The sequence below is a fragment of the Nelumbo nucifera genome, chromosome 3 (assembly GCF_055504915.1).
Source record: "Nelumbo nucifera cultivar China Antique chromosome 3, China Antique-T2T, whole genome shotgun sequence".
In the NCBI taxonomy this organism is placed as follows: Eukaryota; Viridiplantae; Streptophyta; class Magnoliopsida; order Proteales; family Nelumbonaceae; genus Nelumbo; species Nelumbo nucifera.
In genome coordinates, this window is record NC_142651.1 from 5,178,034 (window position 1) to 5,196,780 (window position 18,747).

At 37.3% G+C, this 18,747-nt stretch overlaps 1 protein-coding gene across 2 annotated transcripts; it reads left to right on the plus strand.

The window, feature by feature from the left end:
- Window positions 1–1,258: 1,258 nt before the first annotated feature.
- On the plus strand, window positions 1,259–10,331 carry LOC104592935 (uncharacterized). Of its 2 annotated transcripts, none has more exons than XM_010252485.2 (9): window positions 1,259–1,441; window positions 2,520–3,341; window positions 4,338–5,530; window positions 6,217–6,511; window positions 6,627–6,848; window positions 7,659–7,832; window positions 8,732–8,929; window positions 9,016–9,129; window positions 9,774–10,331. In XM_010252485.2, exons 2-9 carry the CDS (start codon window positions 2,628–2,630, stop codon window positions 10,107–10,109), a joined length of 3,246 nt encoding a protein of 1,081 aa, XP_010250787.1. In that variant the 5' UTR covers window positions 1,259–1,441; window positions 2,520–2,627; the 3' UTR covers window positions 10,110–10,331. The 2 variants fall into 2 exon arrangements, with proteins under 2 accessions (XP_010250787.1, XP_010250788.1); XM_010252486.3 differs by lacking the exon at window positions 1,259–1,441 and adding an exon at window positions 1,595–1,808.
- Window positions 10,332–18,747: the final 8,416 nt, after the last annotated feature.

The following is an 18,747-nucleotide window of genomic DNA, read 5'->3' on the forward strand; positions in this document are numbered from 1 at the left end:
CTCAGATTAACCATACTTCAGCCAGACTATGGCTTTAAGGCTTTTCCGTGATGCTTTTTTTACTTCTCGCAGTTCAACAAAAGCAACTCAAGTACTCAACAACCAAAGCACCGGTCCTCCCAAACGGACCCTTAACAAATTAATAATGGGGTTTTATGCATTTCCCAAGTGCTTTAATTACAATTTACAAGCCAAAGAAGGTTCAGTTCAGTCCTTTAACGTAAATTGTTGGCAAAAGTTCAAAACACCTCTGCTGAGTTGGTCTGGTTGTTACCTGTTGGGACGCCATCATTATTGTTGGTGCAATTAATCAACTGAATACCACACACTACCAACTGCATCACATCGTGCGGTCGGGCTGTATCTGACTCTAAGGGTTCGTTTGGTTCACGGAAATAGGGTCTGGATTATTTGCTTGGGTGGAATGGGAATGTCATCCCCCCCAACCCCCAATGTCTCATTCCAGCTTAATTTTGATTTCTGTCTGAACCGAACAAACTACGAGAATATATCATCCCAATTCCAATTTTAATAGGTTTTAGTTCTAATTCTAGCTATAAACCAAACGGGCCCTAAAATCGCTAAGAGTCAAAAAGGAATGCGTCGGAATACGCGACGAATACTTTCTATCCAGTGTATGTGCATAGAGAATTACAAATTCAGATTCTCTCTCTATTTAATATAAATAATATATAATTAATTAAAATTAATTTTGTAAAACCACAGTGTTAAGACTTAAGTTATTACCAAAAAAAAGTGTTAAGACTTTAGAATTGCTGCAGTTAAAATAATTAAATCATGTTAAATAATAAATAATTAAACAGTGAGCTTAGAGATGAGAGCCTATAAAACGCAGCTTAGCGAAAACCAACTGTAGTCAACACTTTTTTAGAAAAAGGGCTGAAAGCATGTGGGGGGCCATGTGCTTGACCAAACCAAACTGACGAGTGCAATACAAGTGTACACGTGGGATGGGACCCCACATATTTATCAAGCAGATGCTGATCCCATGGCTATCAAACGTGAGCACTTGTCTGAATCTTCTTTTCATGAAGAGGAATATCGACTCTGCTTACTGCTTAGCATTAAAAGATTAAAAAAAAAAAATCGGAGAACACATCCAACCTCTAGCGTACAAAGTGATGCTGTTTACGTTACTCACTGTCACTGCCTCTCAATTCTAATTTCTAAAATATATTTATTAGTTAATTTTATTATTTATTATATTTAAAAAAAAAATCTTCTCCGTCTAATTTCCACGACTCTACTATTCAGCTTTATTTTTGTTTTTTTATGGCTTTTCGGACATTCTCATGTTCACTTGGGAGGCTGAGGCAAATAGATATCACAGTGAGCAGTCACTAATGGCGAGTATCGGATACGAAGCGATTCTTCCTAGTTCCTGCTTCTCCACCGCATTTCTCTGCCTCCATTTTCTACAGTGAGTCATTGTTTTCCCTTTACTTTTATTTTCTTTTCCTTTTTGTCTTTTAAAGGTGGAGACTTTATTTGGACAGACTAATCTGTGGTTCTCGCTCTTTGATTGCTGTAAATCTAAGTTCATTATTTATGGTTCCTTTTCAGTCGTTTCAGCATTCGATTACGGTAGTGTAGATTCCCTTCCTTCTTCTGGTTTCTATAGGACTCCCTCCCCCAAGAAAAGAAAACATTTTCCTTAAAAAATTTTAAGTACTCGGGGTGATCCGGAGAATCTGGTGCATTACCCTCTTTTGAAATCTTTGTGCTGTTTACGTTGATGATCGGGTCTTTCTCCAGTAGTTTCTGTCTGCAAATGTGCTCTTCATTTGGTAAAGTTTCATGTTTTGAGCGTTCTTTTTGTTGATATCGGTTTTTTTTTTCCCTCATAATTACGACTCTTCCCTTTCCTTGTCATTTTCTCTCTGTTTATTTTTATTTCTGTTATGTTTTTGTACTGTTTATATGATTTGAGTATTTGCTTCCCCTGTTAACTGGGCCGAAATGCCACTTTTTTTCGGAGATTTCTTTTTTGCTTCCTTGCTCTTTTATGGAAGGCATACGAGGCACTACATCTGGGCTCCTGGATTTATGCTTCTGTTGGTAAAAAAAGAGAGGAAAAGGAAAAAGAGAGAGAGAGAGAGAGAGAAGAAAATGAGCTGAAATTAGACAAACCATCTCTCTTTAAGATTTCCAAATTTATAATCCTTTTTATATCTTTTTCTTTCTTCCTCTTGGGAGTGGGAGGGCTTTATTTATTTTAATTCTTATGCCAAGTGAATGGTACTCCACCCTATCCTTTCCTTAGATTAGGTGCATGTCCACACTGCCAGAATTTTCATTCCAAGCCATCTGAATGAGGATAGTTGTTTTTTTTTCCCTAGTAGTTATCTCTGCTCTTAAATCATCTTAAACGTTGTGCGTTGAATTCTCCAATTGAAAATAAATTCATGTTTCCTCACTGAATTTAGTTCTGTTTTCCTTGTACAAAATTTCAAATACGGATTTATCCCATTATCATTTTCCTACATTTTTTGTACAAGGTTCTGTTGAATTGTGCTTCATGGACTTTTAGAGGCTTCATGATGGAGAGTATCTAGACAAATTAGCGCTGCATAGACACTTGGACAAATACCATTACATCTTCAATAATGGTTCTAGGATTGAGGACAAAGAACAAAAGAGGCACTTCTGTTCAAGTTGATTACCTTGTCCATTTACAGGAAATTAAACCTTGGCCTCCATCGCAGTCTCTCAGATCCCTTCGGTCTGTACTGCTTCAATGGGAAAATGGTGATAGGAACTCTGGGTGTACTAACCATGTAATCCCCTCCCTTGGGTCTGGTGTTGGGGATGGGAAAATTGAATTTAATGAATCTTTCAGGCTTCCCGTTACTCTTACTAGGGAAGTCTCTGTAAAAGGTGGGGATGCTGAGACATTTCAGAAGAACTGCTTGGAATTCAACTTGTACGAGCCTCGAAGGGATAAGACAGTGAAAGGTCAACTCTTAGGAACTGTCATAATAGACCTGGCAGAATATGGAATTGTTAAAGAAACCGTATGCATAAGTGTTCCAATGAACTGCAAGAGAAGTTTTAGGAACACAGCTCAACCGGTTCTGTTTGTTAAAATTCAGCCATTTGAAAGAAGCAACTCCAGCTCCTTACAAAGGGAGCGGTTGTCAAAGGAAGTGCCATCAGACAAGGATGGGAAGGAATCAGTTTCTGTCCTAATGACTGAAGAATATGCTGAGGAAGCTGAGATCGCCTCCTTTACTGACGATGATGTTTCATCACATTCTTCCTTGACTACTTCCTCATCCACCTTTGATGCTGCTGGAAGTTCACCACTTCAAAATGAAGAGGTATTCTTATTTCTTATGATCATTAGTCTTGTATTTGATTTATCAAATACCTTTGATATTTTTTTTTTTAAGTTGATCTATCCCATTTGGTAGAATATGTATGGACAGTGTTGCAGGAAAGTGGATGAATTGCAAATTTCCTTGCTCCTATTTGCTAATGTTGTTCATTTGTTCATCCTAATAAAAGATATTTTTAAAAGATAATTAAAATTATAAAATCAGTTTTTAAGGATTTAGGGATTAAGAATTTTAAGACCCTAACATGGATTTTTTTGGGCTTGCTTCAAGGGGCTTGGCACAAAGACAGCTTGTAGAATTAAGAATGAAAGATGTAACATCACATTAATCATTTGAAATAATGCAATTGAGAAAGAAATATAAAAATTATAAGTCTGACATGCTTGAATATGTTTTGCATGCTATTTTTATTTTATTTTTGCAGTTTTCACTTTGAATATGTTTATTTATTTCAATTTGAGCTAATAGGCTTTTTTAAAGCATTTAATTTAAAATTAAAATTTGATTTTTTAATTAATATATTTTTTAATATTTTCTTAATTATTTTGAATTTTCTACATCATTTTGCAATTTCTTTATTTCCTTTTAAAATTTTGCACCTTGATTAAAAAAGGTGCATGCCTCACCTTGTGCCTTGCACCTCAGGTGCATAATGGCCTTTGTGCTTTTTTGGCACCTTGCGCATTTGAAACACTGTTTCGCATGGTTAGGCTTAGGCCAGGAAAATATTGTTAAAAGCCCTAAAAAATGTTATTATATTGGATAATTATGAACCTTTAAATTGTCCTTGCATGTGGCTTTGGAGATTTCCTAGGTGGAAAATATCAGGTTGTGTTACTGAACCTCTGAAACCCTGCTAGTGTACTGCTATGTTTGTTTAGGTTCTACCATTTAACATGATGAAATATATCAAACTTTATCTTTGTTACTGTACTCAAGGGTGTTAGATAATTCCTAATAAGTTAGGTTCAATTGCAGAATGCATCAGAGTCGGTGAAGAATGGTGTAGTAAGTCATAATGAGGTAGCTGCTGTACCTCTAGAAAAGATACCTGCAAAACCGGAGGTGAAAACACCTACTACACCATACACACATCTGAAGGGGAGTTTGCCCCGTTCATCATCAGTAAACTTGTCATCTGATCTGGGAAGTCCAGAGAATGGCCATGCTTCTTTGTCCAACTTCCAGCAGAGTTTGGCATCAACCTTGAAAACATCTATTATGGATAGTGATCAATCTTCATCCAGTGCTTATGAGAGTGTGCAGGAAGAGGTAACATCCAGCAATAGCACAAAAAACCTTGACCAGGATGAAAAAGTTATTCAAGAAATTACCAATGTTATTGCAGACAAGGCTTCATCCTCAAATCCAGATTTGCATAAGGATGAAAAAGCTGGGCTTGTAACCATTGTCAAGAATGAAGTCAATGAGAAGGATGATGGAGAAGCTAGGGAAAATATCAAAGATAGACCACAGGGTGGTACAACAATTAATGATCAATCTGCAAATTGTATGGGGGAGAAAGATGGAGAGCAATCAGGAGAAAATGGAGAGGACAAACAAATAGAAAAGGAAAAAAACCATTCTACAGAGGATGAGGCTTTTAACAGATCTTCACTAGAGGCTACAAGGAAGCAAGTGGCATCTGGGAGTAATACAATTACTTTTAGCGGGAGATCACTTGGAATGAAGGGTAACATCCAGAATATTGATAGGCTAAAGCATGTGAAGTCTGTTCGGTCACCCTTAGAGTCTTCTAGGAGCAATGGATTTTCAAATGGTAATCAATTAATGGAAGAAGTAAAAGAAGTTGATAGTTTGGAAGACACTCTTAGTGGTTCTAGGAATTCAATTACAGCTGAAAGAAACAATGCTGAGGCTGCTTTTAGAGAGATCCTAAACTGCCAGTCTAAGGTCCAACAACTGGAGCATAGAGTTGAAAGCCTTGAAGCAGAGTTGAGAGAAGCTGCTGCAGTTGAGATTGGACTTTACTCCGTGGTGGCGGAGCATGGGAGTTCTGTGAATAAGGTCCATGCTCCAGCTCGACGCCTTTCTAGGCTGTATCTTCATGCTTGTAGAAAGTGGTCCAAAGAACATAGGGCAAGTGCAGCTAGAAGTGCCATTTCAGGATTAGTTATGGTAGCAAAAGCATGTGGAAATGATGTTCCCAGGTTTGTACTAATTACACAAGTGAATTATTCTGGTTCAGTGGTTTAAACAATGCAATCTTTTTTTTTTTGAAGAGTAACAGCACAGAATTTTATTAGTGGTGGCAATGCACATCCTTACATCAACTCCTTTAGATGAGCTTATGCACTTCCATATTGGGCACTCAGAAAATGCTACTGCAATCCAAGCACTTAACATACTTAACTGTCCTGTAACCAGAACTTGATCCTCTGGAAAGTTATATGGGTTCTATTTCTTACGTACCTAGATGGATAAGTGGAGAACTAGAAAGGATAGGGTGATAAAATGAAGCCATTTAAAGGAACCTCAAAGTAACTCCAATGGGTGGCTTCCAATGCAGTATCCAGTATTGTATCAGATATTTATTGTTCCAACACTGGTACACTAGACATACAAAGTTCTCCAGGTATCATAGCTAATATCTCCAGACCAGATCATTAAATATTATAATAAATGACAAACGATCCTGACAATGTTTCGACTGATTGGATGGTTAGATCATCTAATGGATGTGATGCTTTGGGAATCTGGTCTGCCCAGATTTCCTGAAAGACAAATCTTCCACTTTATAAATGTGGAACTGTCAGGGTTTGATAGTTTCTAAGGGTGCACCATTGAATTTATTTCGTCTGATGCTCTAACTGATTAAGCTTTCTTCTGAATGCAGGTTGACATTTTGGTTGTCAAATTCAGTTGTCCTAAGAGCAGTTGTTAGCCAAGCTGTAGGGGAACTTCAGCTACCAGTTTCTTCTGGTCCCCACATTGAATCTAATGACAGTAAAAAGGAAAATGATAAGAGATCTTCGTTGAAATGGAAAGACTCCTCTCTCAACAAGAAAGAGAAAATTTTTGGTTTATCTGAATGCTTTGATGACTGGGAAGACCCAAAGACATTTACAACTGCATTGGAAAAGATTGAAGCCTGGATCTTCTCCCGAATAATTGAATCTGTGTGGTGGCAGGTCAGTTCCTAATAATTTTGCACCCCTCTCTACTAATATATGATATCTGTTTTTTTAGATTAAGCATCCTTATTACTAGTATCTATCTGACCTTGTTGACTGCTTGTTTCTCCAGACTCTGACTCCACATATGCAACCAGCTGGGAGAGCAAGTGAAATAAGTAGGGGGTCAAGCTCAGGGAAAAGCTATGGATGGAGGTCTAGTTTGTGTGATGAAGATCAAGGAAACTTTTCTTTAGATCTTTGGAAAAGGGCTTTCAAGGATGCCTGTGAAAGACTTTGTCCTGTTCGAGCTGGAGGCCATGAGTGTGGCTGCTTGCCTGTATTGGCCAGACTGGTAATTATCTATATGTTTCATTTAGAGGTCCATGTCAAGTGCCTATCATGTTATTTGTGATCACGACATGAAAAGAAAAATGGGCACATAATTTCAAGTAAACTATGTGGTGGAAGTCTAAAGGACTAGATGGTATGCACCTTGTGCTTGTCTTTGATGATAGCTCCCTGCCTGCATAAAGCATCGATTGTTCTCCATCTTGTTCCCAGTTTTCTCTACCAATTAAATTCATGTCACAGGAATTATCTGATGGTACAATGAAGCTACCCTTCCCATACTATGGACCAACTAGGCACATGCCATATTTTCAGGGTGCTTGCTTGCCAACCAAATGGGCCAAACCAAGGAAATCTTCCATCTTGAAAAATGACTTAACAAGACAATCCTAGCTGGATCACAAATTGAAATTTGCCTCAGTTGCTTTTTGACAAAAAAAAAGTAGTGCATCTAATTTTATAGTCATGTGGGGAAGCTATAGTTAGCCTTTATTGTGTCCCAAGCAAGTAATTCAGATAATGCAGATTCACAAGCAATGTGCAAAATGACCATGAGATAGGTGCTATCAAGCTATGCTACTATCTCATCATTACCCTTTTACTGGTAGATGAAAATATATTATGGTAGAAGCACATTGTGCATTTATATGTACAATTGTAGGGTTCATTTCTTATATTGTACTGAACTGTTGCTGGCCTTTCTGAAACAATACTCATGTACTGATTATCTTTCTTCCTAGGAATAACTAAATCTCTCTCTCTCTTTCTCGGTTCTAAATATAGCCCTGAGATGTTTTTCTTTCCATGCATCCAGGTGATGGAGCAATGTGTGGGTAGATTTGATGTGGCCATGTTTAATGCCATTCTTCGTGAATCTGCTGATGAGATTCCAACAGATCCAATCTCTGATCCCATTAGTGATTCCAAGGTTCTCCCTATTCCAGCTGGAAAATCAAGCTTTGGTGCTGGTGCACAACTGAAAAATGCTGTAAGTGGTTCGTGTCTTGGGCAGTTCATTTTGCATCCAAATTATATTTCACCAAGGTAGTTCATAAGTTCATTCTTGTAGAAATCACCTTTCTCTTAGGGTCTGTTTGGTTCACAGTTGGAATTGGAATTGGAATGGTCTATAGTCTGTTTGGTTCAGACAGGAATCGGAATGGGAATTGAAATCAGCTGGATGGAATTTCTTTCCCAAGGGAGGGGGAGGGAATAGCCATTCCCTCAAATGGGGGAATGCCATTCCACCAGGAATGGGAATGGGATTCTGATTCCACCAACCAAACAGTTGGAATTGGAATTGCCCATTCCGATTCCAATTCCGGACCCCTATTCCTGCAAGCCAAACTGGCCCTTATTTCTTTAGAATCACAAGACATCTTTTTATGCTCTCATGGCCCCACTCTTAGAGACTGCTGGGTATAAACCAAGCATACATGAGAACCTCAACAAATGCCCCAATACAAGCCCTGGTATAAACCATCAGTTATGCAGGTTAGATATTAGAATAAGATCCAGAGCATGCTAAATTTGATAAGAAATATCCTTTGTGCCTTTGGGGCAAAATTGACCAAGTTTGATACAAAACATTTTTCTTATGAACTGTTTGCCATAACTCAGTGTTGCAATAAGGTAATAGATCAGATGGTTATGATCATTGGCTTGAATTCCCACTATAAGAAATCTACAATGTCTGATTTCTTCAAGTATGGGCCCAGCCCAATCATATTCCATGTATCCTTCATTGTGCATAGCACAGAATATGTTCCCTTTAGCTTTTTAAGGCACTTCAGCTACTTGAAGCCATAAAATAAACTTGGCAGTGTAAAAGAACCAAATATGCTCTTAATTGATGGATTGTGGTTTTACTTATTTGTTGGATAACAGATTGGGAACTGGTCAAGATGGCTAACTGATCTATTTGGTATGGATGATGATGACTCACCTGAAGATGAGAATGGATTCCATGATGAAGACAGACAGGAATATGATACATCATTCAAGTCTTTCCATCTCCTTAATGCATTGAGTGATCTCATGATGCTCCCAAAGGACATGCTTTTGAACAGGGACATAAGGAAAGAGGTTCACCTGCTAACTCTTACCCTTAATTAAGTCTTTTCCTTCAACTATTTTTCTTTTCCACTAAACTACATTTTTTGTTTTGAAAGGTATGCCCTACATTTGGTGCACCTTTGATCAGGGGGATTCTAAGTAATTTTGTCCCAGATGAATTTTGTCCTGATCCAATTCCAGAAATTGTGCTTGAGGCCCTGGATTCTGAGGTTAGTTTGCCAGAAGCTCTCCCCTTATTTCTCTGTCTAATGTTTCCTACTAGTATACATGGAGACTATGTTCAGTTGCTTTCCAATTACTTCCTGTTCTTCTATGTATGATGATTATTCGCTAGAATATCTATAGATGATGTTGGCAAGACCTTATCGTTGACCGACATACTAGTTGTTAATAACAAGTTTTAATTCTGTGTAGGCATATTTAATGCAGAGTTGCATGTACGCATTATTAGATCTATAAAGTACCATGGTACCAAAGAACAGACTGACGTCTATAGCATGTACTGAGGTGTTCATACATGTATTTCCTAAGATGATGTTTATTTTGGTCCTACCATAAGAAATTGACAGTATCTCAACCCCATAAAGCCTATAAGGACAAAAGGTTTAACAATGTGTTAACACACCTAAACCCTATATGTAAGACACCCATTTAGTTCTGTCCTAGTGTTATTTTGTCGCCGAGGTTGTTATGATAGTGAGCTAGCATTTATTCCAGAAAAAATGATCTCAAAGATTTTAGACGTGATGTCAGTTGAAGGCCATTATGTTTTCCCTGAATTTACAGGATAAGATTTGATTCTCTCACTACCATTCTTCACAGTTTTTCTTAATGTACAAGTATTTTTCTACAGGATCCTCTAGAAGCCGAGGAAGAGTCTCTGAAGAACTTCCCATGCAATGCAGCACCCATTGTGTATGCACCACCTTCGGCAGCTTCTCTTTCAGGTTTCATAGGAGAGGTAGGAAGCCATTCCCAATTGCGAAGGAGTGGGTCTTCAGTGCTCCGGAAATCCTACACCAGTGAGGATGAACTTGATGAATTGGATTCACCCCTGGCTTCAATCATCGCAGACATCTCACGAGTTTCTCCTACATCGACAGTCCCGAGTTGGAAAATGAAGGAAAATGGTGGTCGGAATACGGTCAGATATCAACTCCTCCGGGAGGTATGGAGGGATGGTGATTAGCTACAACCTATACGTAAGTATGTTTTATCAATCACAGGTATATATAAATAAATACGTGTTTGTACTATATTTTATTCTGATTTTTTTTGTAAATCTTGATGCTGTTCGAGTTATAAGAGATGTAGACAACATCGCTCTCCATGAGCAGTCTCAGACCGGACCGGATGGTCTGTCTTTTAGTTAGAATTTTCAAGCGCAAGTTCAGTTTCAGACTTTCAGACATTAAGCAGCCCACAACGTCCTTAGAAACTTTTCTTTTTTGGTAACTAAGCAATAAAATTTTTAGTTCAGCATTTTCAACTGTTATCAAACGGGCTACCAAGGGATTACTTAAATATACCCCTGTGATTTCAGGAAACAACCTTTAACTTTAATAGATAAAACATTAAAGGACAAAGCTACCCTTAATCGTTCTTTAAAATGTCAAAAGATGTCCTGTTCCTGTGTGGTAGTACAGCAATCTTTCGATGTTGTGAAATGCATATTATACAGGATACTCAAAACATCTTTGGCAACTGGCAAGCTTAACATGATGCATTTGTCTGCAAATCCAATTAATTAATTTTTTAGGTAAAATATTAAGTCATTCATTACTAAAGGATAACAAAGGTTCAAAACTACAACCAGACCTCAATGAAGACAAGGAATCAAGCCAAATTGGCGGGGACCAATGGACCATAACTAAACCACATCAGGACATCTACTTCCAGCTGACACATGAGTCATGAGCTACAGAGTTCAGATTTTTACTCACAAACATCCATTTAGCACCACAAAAACTATTAAACTCTTATTCATCAAAAAAAAAAAAAAAAACTATCTAACTCTTCTACAATACTATTTTATATATATATATATATATATACAAGGTATACACACACCGCAGAAACTGAACACCTAAAACGTCAGGCAGAAGATGTCTGAGCTCCCGATTATCAGATGGCGATCCTTGCAACTCTCCCTCATGTCCTTTATTTGCTAACCAATCAGCGACTTGATTGCGGATGTGGTTGTATGAAACTAAAGCTCATGGTGATCCTTTATTTGCATCCTCCACTTCCAAATAAGAATTCTCATTATCTTGGTAGTCCAAGTTCCACACTCCTTCAACGCTTCTATGGTAGTTTTGGAATCGCCTTCAATAAGAATTCTCTCTGCCTCTAAATCTCTTAGGAATAGGGGTGTCAATGTACCGGTTTTGGATTGGACCCCGTCCAAACCAAAATCAATTTGGATGGATTGGATGGACCAACAAGACATTGAATTAATGGTCCAAAGTATTTATTGGATTGGGTTGGACCTGGTCCATCCGTAATGAATTTATATTGGATTGAATTAGATTGAGCCAATATTTGGTCCATTGATAGAAGATAAGAATATAGGTATCAATGGATCAGGTTTGAGTCAAAATTAATCTAAATTAAAACAAATTTGTAACTGTCTGGATGGTCCTGAATTGGACCGATCCAAATGATCCAAAAGATTCATTGGATTGAATTGGACCTGGTCCTTTTGTAATGGACTCACATTGGACTGGATCGGATTCGACCAAATCCAGTCCAATTGACACATCTATTTAGGAATTTATGGGCTTCAAAGGCAGCCCTCATCTTTGCTGTGGCTATTGTGGATGATCCACATCTGCTTGCACCCATTTTAATCACTTCTCTATTGTGATTATAGATTATAAAACCAAAGTCACACATGTTATTAGCAATGTTTTCAACCTGTCATTGACCTGACACACCAGTCAAATCATTCGAACTGTTACCCAACCAAGATTTCAAGTCTGGATTAGTTAAGACCCACCAAACAGTCAATACCGTTGACTTGGTCAAGAACCGTTTCACGCAGTTGGCTCAACCATTGATTCGTTCGACCAAGTGATTGATCGCGGGGCATACTCAATGCATACAAACTTTCGGAGATCTATGAAAATCCATTGATTCGTTCGGAGCCAACTTTCGGAGCTGTGATTGATCGTTCGACCAGTTGGCTCAACCATTGGCTCAACCATTGATTCGTTCGACCAAGTGATTGATCGCGGGGCATACTCAATGCATACAAACTTTCGGAGATCTATGAAAATCCATTGATTCGTTCGGAGCCAACTTTCGGAGCTGTGATTGATCGTTCGACCAGTTGGCTCAACCATTGGCTCAACCATTGATTCGTTCGACCAAGTGATTGATCGCGGGGCATACTCAATGCACTCCGATGTTTGACTGGGGAGATTTTTTTTTTAATTTTGGGTAACTTTTCGAGATCTATGAAAATCCACTTTTTTACCTCAAATTGCAATTTTTAATATTTTTATAAACAAAAAATAAAAAATGTAAATAAATATAAAATAATACATATAACATACCTAAAACATATTTATACATTATTTATTGCTAAAATATATATTTACACACACACATCGATGATGTGGCATGGTCCGAACTGTTTGAATTGGTGATTTGCGACCCGGAGGCAAAAACGGTTCGGCCTTCGGGTTGGTTTTTAAAACATTGATTATTAGTAGACGTGTAAATCGGGCTGTGTTGCTTGTGGCTCGGCACAATGGTTGAACTAGCCATTGGGGACCCCCCCCCCCCTAACGGCTAGTTTCAACTTTTTGGAGGGGTTTTTTTTATAAAAATACCCCAACAACTATAAACAGCTATAGGGGGTATTTATGTATTTTGGTTTGGGGGGAGAAAGAATGACACAAATCCCTCTCAAGAGATATATAATGGCTAGTTGGGGGGGGCATTTTGGGTAAAGTGATAAATAACTTTACAATGACCAAAATACTCCTTCCAAAGGAGGGTATGACACTACACTTGATGTTTAACCTAAAGCAGATGATCAAAGTCAAGAACAATAGGAGAAAATGATGAAGTCAATATTTTTTTATATACTCAATAGTTGTATAACATTTTTTTTCAAATTATTGTAAATTTTGTTTTAATTTTATTTAATTTATTTGATATTTTTAACAGCATTATTTTTTATTTTCAATTTGTAACTATATTGTATTTTTTATATTTTATTAATTTATTCATTTTCCAATTTTCAGGTTCATTCATCCAACCATTATATGTTTTGTATCATTCAAATTTAAATGAAATAAAATTCCTATTTTTCTTCCAATTTGTTATTCACTTTGAGTCATTGTCTCTTTTGACTTCTTATTTGGTTAAGTGTTTTTTTTTCATTTCTTTGTTAGATTTCTTATTTTTTTTCAAATAGTTTCCGAATGAAAGTTAAATATTTTAGTTTTACTTAGCAAAGAAATGAAAAAAAATCAAAAATGTCAAAAAAAAATAACTAGTTTGGCCCAATTTGGCCCACGCCCAAGGCCTGACCTGTAGCCCGCCTGGCCCAAGCTCGTGGCACGACGCAACACAGCACGGGCTTAGGCTGTGGGCCGGGTTGGGCCGACCCCCCAAATTATCCCTAGGGAGGGTAGCACGGCCCGTAGTTTGCACGGGCCACAGGTGGGGCCTGGCACGGCCTGTTTTACACCTCTACTTATTACACAGTTTTGAAGCATCGAAGTTTATCTTCAACTCTCCCGATTTTGGAAGGAGTACAAATGCAAATTTATAGAGTGCAAAACCTTGTATTTTGCGTTATTTTGTATATATTTGTATTGTACATATTTGGTTCAGCTCCAAACTGAGCCTAAGAATACAGACTCTTTGTAGCAAAACATTGTTGGTAGCTCCCAGCAACACCGCTCGATCTTTATATCTGATTGCTCTCGGGTCCTATAGGTTGGATTTGGACTCACCATCTCCGCCATCTCTTGAATTAACCTGTTAGTATAGTTGAGAGGTACAAATGGATTAGTCAGCATTCCAAATATATATATATATATATATATATATATATATATATATTACAGGTATTCAAACAATTAGACCGTCTACGTTAACAGTGCCATAGTGGGTTGAAAACATTGGTTCAAACCGGCAATGCATATTTGAGCCCTTGAAAAACTCCGAGCATGTCTAAGTTAATTTATGAAACCTTAGTGTATGTTTTAAGTCCTTTACCCTTATAATTTTTTTCATTTTAAACTTATTTTTTGTATGTAAAAAAAGCTCTAAAAGAAAATTTAATTAAAATTATTTGTTAATTTTAATTTTATTGATTTTTTTAATGATTAAGTTGAAACCTGATGTTGGACTGTTCGACCTGTGACCCGCACGAAAACGGTTCCATCTGGTCTGAGTTTGACAACACTGGTAAAGGGTGCCCTAACGAGCCTTAGAAATATGAAGTATCTCTGATATAGAGTTCTTCAGCAAATGAAGATTTCAAGAGGGAATAAATAGGTAGGTCAGAGTTCTTCTTCAAATTTCCTTTGAGGCTGTGTTTAGTTTGAAATAAAAGATAGGAAACCCCTTCCTTTCCTTACTTTTTCTTTCAAACTAAACACAGCTTTACTTCTTCTAACAACAAGGAAATGAATTTCCGTTTTAGCCAAGGCCTCGTCATTATAAGTTTTCAGCCAATACCTGTGATATTGTTTTTGAAAAATAAAATCTTTCATACTTTCCAAAATCCTCTAAAGTCCTATTTGTTTTCCATAAAGTTATTTACCCGGATAAATGCACTTATTTGGGCAAGTACATTTACCTATATTTTTTTATTTCTCAGATAAATAAGAAAATGATCGTTTAAGCTATAAAAAAACATTATTAAAAGGGGCAACTTTCCTCCGGATGAGAAAGGTTATTTATTCACTTGAAAGATCGGTATCACTTACCTGGTCAAGTGATACCTAGAGAAAATAAATTTTTCATAGACCCCACATAAATATGAAAAAAAAACATAGGTATCTTGTTTTGAACCAAAATCCCATTGGCCAACTTTCCGTCTTCAATCCAACAAATGCTACATTTTGATTTAATGGTGAACTTCAATTAATTCTAAAAGGACAAGCTGGTTCCCCGTAGGCCTGTGGGCTGGATTTAGCTGGAGCCTAAACTTAATTTCAATTCCCCTCTATAATCTATAATGATCCTCATATGCTAAAAAAGGGCCAGACAAATCCAACTTTGCCCCCTTAATACTAAGGCCCCTTTCGCTTTTAGGTAAGTTACTTACCCTGGTAAATATATTTACCTAGGTAAGTGTTTCCCAGTAAAGACTTAACCGGGTAAGTGCCTTTATCTATGTTCTTTTATTTCTCATGTAAATAAGGTAATGATCATTTTAGCCATAAAAATCTATTATTAAAAGGGACATTTTTGTCTAATTAAAGTATTGACAATTTTTCCCACAAGATGGAAAGTTATTTACCCACCTAGGAGATAGATATTGGTCCTCACATAAATCTGAAAAAAGAACATGAGATTATTTGATTCCCATTGACTAACTTTCCCTCTCTCAAGATCCAGAAAAAAAATGTCCCTTAAATAGGGATTCGACAATGCGCTTATAAGCCTTAAGTCTCATGTTTAATAGCCCTAGCCCAACAAGAGAGAGAATATTCTGAATTGATAACCTTCTTAAAACTAGGGTTTCAAATTTGCTTGAATTACCAATCTTAGAGTTCCATGCTTCAACTAATACCACGAACCAGGGAATAAAATCGGTGGGTACGTTGTTGCGGCTGATGAGTTGAACGGTTAAAGGGTACTACTTTGGTTAAATTTCAGAAACTATGCATCCGAGCTTTGTGCTTCCCTGAATGATTTTGCCTCTGACCCAATGGGTGATAGAGGCATAGTTACTTAAACTATGCATCCAAGCTTTGTTTCCACAACCCTTGTAGAAAAGCATAGAGTAATCAATGGGAGATAGAGTGAATTTATATACTTATAAGGATAACTCAGAATGAGATAAAACCATAGTTGCTTAAAGTTGGGAGCTTTGAAATATAAGCAACATGAGTGGTGGTCGGTGGGGTTGGGTGATTCTATTGGAATGAGCCCTACTTTTGCCGGCAAACTGCTGTTTCTCCTCAACCCCGCACAGTGCAGTGCAATCCTCAATCTGCAGCGGGGATGGCGCATGAGACTTGCCTTTGCCCTTTTGAAGAATGCGAGTGCTGCGTGCGTTTGTCATTGAACCGAACCTCGCCCCAATGAAGATTCCTTATCCGATTTGATGGGACGGGCACTACCGCACCTACACCGGTGTCCATGGTTTTTAAAACCGATCCGGTGATTGAACCGGTCAGGGGTCCGGTTACTGACCCAAATGGTTGGACTGTTTTGACAAAAAATAAAAAAATTAAAAAATTGAAAAACGGTCAAAACTGTTCAAATGGTTAACTGGCCGGTTCAACGATTTGTTGATCAAAATCAACGATTTTGGGGAAAAAAGGAATTGATTCTTGGTTTTTCTGGTCCGACCATCTGGTCTGATCCAATTTTGAAAACCATGCCGGTAACAATTGAGATATGTGTGTCTGCAATTTAAAGCGGATAGGAAATATAGATTCATTTTCAAATGAGATTTTCTATTCACTTTTCCTACCCACTCTCTACCCGTCTTAGGTTGCAGCCATACATCTCTATTTTGAGTTGAGAGATCTGTAGATGCAATTCACAGCGGATAAGAGTGAATAAGAAAAGTGAGTGGGAAATCTGAGTTCAATACATTCTACAAACCAAATCAGTGGTATCGGTTTTTCCATTTCTCCAAGCCAAATTCGAACTAATACCACCGGTTAACTGGTCTGTCGGTTTCAGTTTCTGACCAGTTGGGTTTTTATATTTATAATATATTATATAAATATAAATATATATAATATTATATTAAAAATAATAAATGATATATAATATATTATAAATATTTTAAAAATATATAATATATTTATGAATAGATTATTATAAATATAATATAAGTATATATATATATACCGGTTAATTAGATTAATTGCTAATTTTTTTATAGAATAACCAAAATCCGAATCAATCCTTCGATTTTTCAAAAATTTCAAATCGAACCAGTTCTTTGCGACTTGGTCTTCTCGGTTCTATTCGGTTTTTAGGTTTTTCATGGACACCCATATTCCACACCACACATATGACACGTGCCACGTGCTTCATGGATCTTGGTGATGTGATCAAAATAATTTCTTCAAATTCTGGAACGATTGCATGAGTCCAGTAGTAGCTCACTCTCTCACTCCTTTTGGGCTTTGGGCTGGGGAGCATGCGTATGTCAGCCTTCCCTTGCTAACTCCGGATCCACTCCATTTGAACTACAAGGGATAAATTGGCTTTTTTTATAACCAAAAAACTGTAAAAGAAAAGAAAAGAACAAATCCATTTGTACCTAACTTGTGAGTGAATCAGTGAATGGCCCCCCCATAAGCACCAATGAAAGACAAGGCAACTGATCCCATTTTTTTTCAAGAAGATATTTATTAGAATCCAAACGCAGTGGATTCGGAGTGAACCTTGCTGCTCAACTATTATAAGAAAGAAAAACATGGTGGTGACAGGCAGTCAGAGAGTGTAAACATATCAAGAAACCATGATTGATTCTCTCGTTCATCATATTTCTCTCTCTCTCTTCCACCTGACTCTGCTATTCTTGTCCGAGCGTCTTGAAGAAATAAATTAAAACAGAAAATGGTCGGAAATGACGATTAGTTCTAGATCTACCACTGATGTTATTTACTTATTTTCCCTTTTCTTTCTTTCGAATTCCGGCTTCATCAACATCAACTGCCTGGTGCCTACTTTCCTTTTGTCGGGATAATGTGGTTCTGCTGTCACTACTCACTAGGAACATTGATCGAGATATAGAATTGCATAAAAAGGAGGATCCTGATCATCCAATAAAAGACAAGATGAGTCAGCCAGCTGCAGATTGAATTTGATCCAACGATCAAACCCAAAGCAGAAGGAATTCGACTCATTTGTGACAACTGACAATGAGATGGTGATCAGTTGATCACCAATCACCATTGCTCGTTGAATTATAAATAGGTAGTTTATTTGAGGTGCTCGACGTTTTACACTTTTTTAATATATTGGGCAGTTATCACCGTTGGAAAAGTTAAGATATTTGAGTCAAAGATTTCGATCTCTTCTTTGACCGGACCCACTCTGAAGTTATCTTCAAAATCACTCACTCACACACGGATTTTAGAGTTTTTTTTTTTTTCAGGTTTTAATAATCATTTATTTATATGACGATGACATGATATACCATGATAGTAGTAATGGTGGAAGTGCTATTATGGCTTCTTTGCTTATAAGTGGCTAAGTGCCCTTTTGAAAAGGCTGAAGCACAGCGAGTCCGGATCTGCTCGTCATACACCACGCTTCACACCGATTTCACAATATGTCCTAACTCCTAACCCATAACATTTTTCTTATATGTATTCATTATTCATAATCTTAACTCCTAACTCATAACATTTTTCTTACATGTATTTATTATTCATAAGAAGATATTCTTAATACAGGGCAGGGTAGGATATAACTGTAAGATCGGTGTAAGACGTGTTGTGTGATGAGAATATCTCAAATTCAAGTGCAGCGGCTTCTTAGCTTTCTGAGTCTGCCTTTTTTAAAGCAACTTAAGCTGAATCATCAATCTACCCTTCCTAAGGGAGTCTGGCTTCTCTTAGGGTAGATGTATGCACCGTTTGCACCCGAGATCAGCTTCAGTCAGTGCA